At 40.0% G+C, this 4,892-nt stretch overlaps 1 protein-coding gene across 1 annotated transcript; it reads left to right on the forward strand.

The window, feature by feature from the left end:
* Positions 1–2,255: 2,255 nt before the first annotated feature.
* LOC104280287 (CDC42 small effector protein 2-B-like) lies at positions 2,256–3,880 on the forward strand. Its single transcript, XM_009877889.1, has 3 exons — positions 2,256–2,309; positions 2,744–2,845; positions 3,414–3,880. The coding sequence occupies exons 1-3, from the start codon at positions 2,256–2,258 to the stop codon at positions 3,486–3,488; spliced, it is 231 nt and encodes a 76-aa protein (XP_009876191.1). The 3' UTR covers positions 3,489–3,880.
* The last annotated feature ends 1,012 nt before the right edge of the window (positions 3,881–4,892 follow it).

The raw sequence follows: 4,892 nt of genomic DNA on the forward strand, positions 1-4,892 counted from the left end.
TTGCCTTTTACCAGTCCCGGGTGAGTCCGAACATATGAAGATGTTTTTAAAATTCTTCCAGTTCATGTGGAAACCCTGAGTCTCTGGGAGGAAGGTGGTGTCCCGTGCCCCGGTGCAGGCTTTCCCATCCTGGGCGGTGATACCATGACTCATGCAGAGGAAAAGAAGAAGAGTTGCGTTGTGAAACACAACAGGAAGGCGTCCGGCGCTGCTGTGTGCCAGGAGGACACCTGCAGAGCTGCCGCAGGGGTGGAAGTGAGCCACAGGCTGTATGGAGAGTGCTGAGAACGCTGCGCGGCTGCACAGATCCGACGCCAAACTAGGGCGCTATTTTTGGTTTCCGTTCTGCTTTTTTGACACCTGTAGGTAAGCGTGAAGCGCACAACAGACTTGCAGAGGGAGGGAACCGTTGCAGGGTACAGCGTCGCAGCGAAGCAGTCCTGCTTAGCCATCAGGGTTAATTATAACCCAGGAATATGCACTGTAAAGGCGCTGGAGTTGCCAAGACAGGAGCTGGCTGCGTGCCGTTACTTGAGTGAGGCCGTACCGCCACGGCAGGGCTCACGGGGAGCAGCAGGTCAGAGCCAGGTACGCACAGAGCCCCGCGGAGGTAGGTGGCCAAATGCTGGGGGGCACGGCGGAAGGAGAGCAGGAGTTCAACTGTTATTTTGGCGTGGAGATGCTGATTTAATTTGATGCTCATCTCAGTCAGTCTGCTTTCAAAATAGGTTATTAGCGTACAGTGAAACACTCCATGATTTTTAAGAAAATCTTAGCTTTGATACAGTCTCTTTAACATGAAATAAACCCCCAAAATGTGTAACCAGTGTAAAGTGTAGGCAAAAGCTTCATCTTCTGCGTGTTCTTGTGGTTGTTTGGGCCACTGTCCCTTCTTTGCTGCACTCAAACAAGGCATCGGTGCTGATAAAGAGTATTGTGAGAGGGTGAAGTGAAACGAAAAATTATAGTTCAGCTAGATAAAGAGTTGTATTAAAACCAGCCAGGATAAAATGGAATAATATATGACACATTTTGCAATAATGTATCGTATAGGCTACCTAAAGCTAAGAGGCAAAGGTAACAAATGCTTTGAAAGAGAATTGGCAGTAATTTTAAAAATCTGCTTGAAGTGTGAGAAAATCACAAAAGTGAAAGAAATAGATGTGTTAATTAGGTAATTGTGGGACTACGTGAGAAATGTGTGTGAAGGGGGAAGTTTATGCTGTTTGGTTGTGAAGACTTCAGTGGGAGTTCCAAAGGACTGAATTGATGAAGCTGTAACTTTGTTAAGCTGTAAGCCTTTAAAAATAACCTTTATAAATTAACATGTTATAATATTGTTTTAATGGTGTGAGCTATGAAGAAGTTTCTATGAAAGGCTACTCTATAGCCCTGGATTTGAACAATTTTTTTTTAGATTTTTTTTTCTAAAAGTCAATAACCACTAAAAATTTGATTTTTATCATAGCTTCAGGGCACTTAAAGTCATTGAGTTTCCTGGTTGTGCCTTCAGTTTGGGAGTACTGTGTTAATAGTTTTATGCGTTCTGGGAAGCTCTAGGATGTATCTGATAAACGATTTCTGTTGCTGCTATACAAAACTCTTGTTTTGTCTTTTAAGGGCTTTTTAGAGTTATAGAGGACCATTTACTTTGAGCTTTTCTATGTCTGAGAAGAGTAGCTGTATCAAATGTGAGAAGGAAACTTTCTTTTGCACCAGTTTGTACATGTTAAGCGTTCAATCTGTTCTTCAAAGATATTTTCTTTCAAAATACTAAATAGTTCATAAGTATTGGCTAGCTCTGCTTGCAGCCAGATCACAGACTGTTAAACAAGACCTGACTTAATTCTAGCATTGCTTTTATTACACTTGTGTAACAAAACCAGAACTTATACCACTGTCTTGTCTGGGAGTAAATAGGCAGAGTTCTTAACCCTGATTTCTGACATGAACATACTGATTTTAAATTGATGCTACTCTTCTGTGCAGGTATGTTTAAGAATTTTACAATCTTGTTTCAGTCTTCTGAAATGTCTATTGCTCAATAACTGTTACAAAATTTTGATATATTTTAGTATAAATTTAAGTCATCATTTCTTTGCAGGTATACTCATCAGATGCTATCTGTGATTTTTACCAGTGAATCTGCTCAAGTAATTCTTTCTTAAACTCCCTGCATCTTGATCCTCGTACTGCTTTCACGCCCAGAGAAATAATTACACTTAACAAGACCTTACTACCTATTGAAAAATATAATGACTGAATTCCTTGTTTGCTTTAATTGGTGCAATGGTGAACAGCCCCCGCCGGTAGGTAGATCCTCAACTGCTATCCTTTATCAGATTTGAATCTGGTCTTTCAGTGATGTGGAAAACACTTTCATTGTTATATTGTTTTGATAAGCTCGGGTTAAGTAATGTAAAAGCTAAAACCAGACCTGTTAAGCTATGTTGAACGTATGTGTGTTTTGCCAGAAGCTTTGGCTGTGTGACTGTTTTCAGTTCTCAAGCTCTGACTTTCCAACATTAAAGAAACATTTTTTCTCTGAAATCCCATTAGCAGTAATAAGAGTGGCTTTGACCCTCTCTTATGAAAAACAGTCTGAACTGCCAGCCCAATTGCTACAAGGAGTCATTAGGGGTCAGTACTGACCATCTGTTGCTTTTTGTTTTTTTAATCTCAGCTGCTTATTTCTCTCTGGAAGTTGCTCATGTTTTCTCATTAGAGACCTTCTCTCTTATAGAAGAGGCGTCGGAGACTGGACCGGAATATGATAGGAGAGCCAATGAACTTTGTACACACTGCGCATGTTGGGGCAGGAGAAATGAGCAGTGACTATTCCTCAGTAAGTGTGCACCTCTTGGATAAGCAGAAATCTCCACTCAGTAACCTGTAAGCAGCAATCTTCACTCAGTAACCTGTAGAACAGGTAACAAATAAAATACGAGATAATTATAAGAAAAAGAAAAATCCTAATTTTTCTTTTTTCATCAATAAAATAGTGTCAGAACAGAACTGTCCTTTGGTTTGTAAATGTAAGATACTGTGGAAGAAATATTCAGCGAGAAGTGCTCATCCCCTCGGTATCTTTACATATGATGAGAACCTTTTGGATAAGGATTCTGTGGGTGCACTTGATACTAGGTCCAGATAACACGTCACCCTGAAGCCAAAGTTCTGCCAGGGTGAGGGAAATTAGAACAAATGGATTTCTGAATAGCGAGACTCATCTCCTGCACCAAGTTACAACAGTATTTAACAATCCTGGGGTTAGCTGTTATTTTTTCCCGGCTTTTCTTGGGACCCAGCACTGTAAACATACGCCTCACCTGCCCCTCCACATTGAGGCTTTTAATAATTGCTCTGACAACCGGACTTCATAAGATGCATGTTCTAATAAACTTTTCTTCTAGGCTGTATCAATTCAGGACCACATGAAGTCTAAAGGTGGCTACACAAATGGCACTTCTGCAACTGTTGAGATATAGGAAACTGAGCGAAGGCTGAAATCTGCTCTGTCTTATGAGGACCCCCTGGATCGTGCTTTCATATTCTCGAAAACCTCTTTATCGTGGAATAGAGAGAATGTTTGAATTATAAATAGGTCAGTGCAAGCTTTGGTTTTCTTAGCACAATAGCTTCTGAAGACGTTACTGTAAATTATCCTTAAAGTAGTCTGTCATGGTAGTGGTGTAGTAGCAGCTATAATTTGTCACAGTGGATGATTTCCTAGTGGTGTCCCAAAAACCTCACAAAGTTGTTGTGTAGGATGGAATTGGGAGCCAGTATGAATCATCTGGGGTTTTAGTCTCTGTCTTTCTCTTCCCTCAATAAATGCAGAGGTTGATCTAATTGGAAGGTATCTTGTTTACGCTTCTTACATAGGATAAACTGAATTGCTAAGTTGGATCTTGTAGCCTGCAGTACAACTTTGGACCTGATTTTTTAGATGGCTTACAACCTAATGAATAAATCTACTGAGCTCTGCCTTGGTATTTTTTAATGTCTTTTGAGGGTGAATGAACTCTAACATAACATATTTAGCTGAGTCTGCAAAACACAGTGAAACTTCTGCCTTGCTGTGATAACACTTGTAGCTAAAAATAGAGGTTTTGCAGACATGCCCACTCTCGAGTGAGGCTTAGAAAAAAAGACATTTCTCTCGTTTACTGGGCTGTTTCCCTTCCATGCATGTACTAGTGTGGCCAATGGCTACTACTACAACAGAGCTAATAATATGTACCAGTTAACTTCAAGTGGTGCTACAGTATGCTCACAACGGTGTGTTAGGTTTGCATGACCACTGTTCAATTCCAAACTAAACATGTGTAAGATCACTCTGTTATCTAACTGTAACAGGAACTACACAGGGACTCCACTCGAAGGGATATCTCACTTGTCTTTATGGCTCCTTAATCTGGGGATTTTTTTTTTCTTTTTTTTGGATTAACAGTATTTTTTTTGCACATGGCTTAAATAAGTATGGTTTAAGTGATACTGACATAGGAAGGACAGAAATTTGAAGAATATTGTGAAAATGTGCAGGTGAATATTAAATGGAAACAGTGTCTTGCAGAGTTCCCACTCCTCATAAATATTTTTAAAATAGCCATAAATATTTAGCCAATATTTACCCAAACTACAATTTATTACCTAGTTCTTATTCGTCTTTCTATTAAGATAGGACAAAACTGCTGAAGTAGGTTTTTGCTTTATCCAATCTCTGACAACTGTTCCCAAGCTCAAAATTCAAGATGACTACCAGTGCAGAAACTTAGGAAATCTGCTTGCTGTCATGGGTTTGACTAAATACAAGTGTTTAAGTTGCTGCCATATCAGCACCAGTTGTGCTGCAAGTCAGGGGAACTTTCTACTTCTTGCTCTGGTATAAG

Source organism: Apaloderma vittatum, unplaced genomic scaffold (assembly GCF_000703405.1).
Source record: "Apaloderma vittatum isolate BGI_N311 unplaced genomic scaffold, ASM70340v1 scaffold41411, whole genome shotgun sequence".
NCBI classification, from domain to species: Eukaryota; Metazoa; Chordata; class Aves; order Trogoniformes; family Trogonidae; genus Apaloderma; species Apaloderma vittatum.

Bases quoted from the DNA above. Each gene is read 5' to 3' on its own strand.
- LOC104280287 (XM_009877889.1), top strand. From the start codon at position 2,256: ATGACTGAATTCCTTGTTTGCTTTAATTGGTGCAATGGTGAACAGCCC. The intron at 2,310-2,743 runs GTAGGTAGATCC...TCTCTCTTATAG, and splicing joins ATGGTGAACAGCCCCCGCCG to AAGAGGCGTCGGAGACTGGA. The intron at 2,846-3,413 runs GTAAGTGTGCAC...CTTTTCTTCTAG, and splicing joins TGAGCAGTGACTATTCCTCA to GCTGTATCAATTCAGGACCA.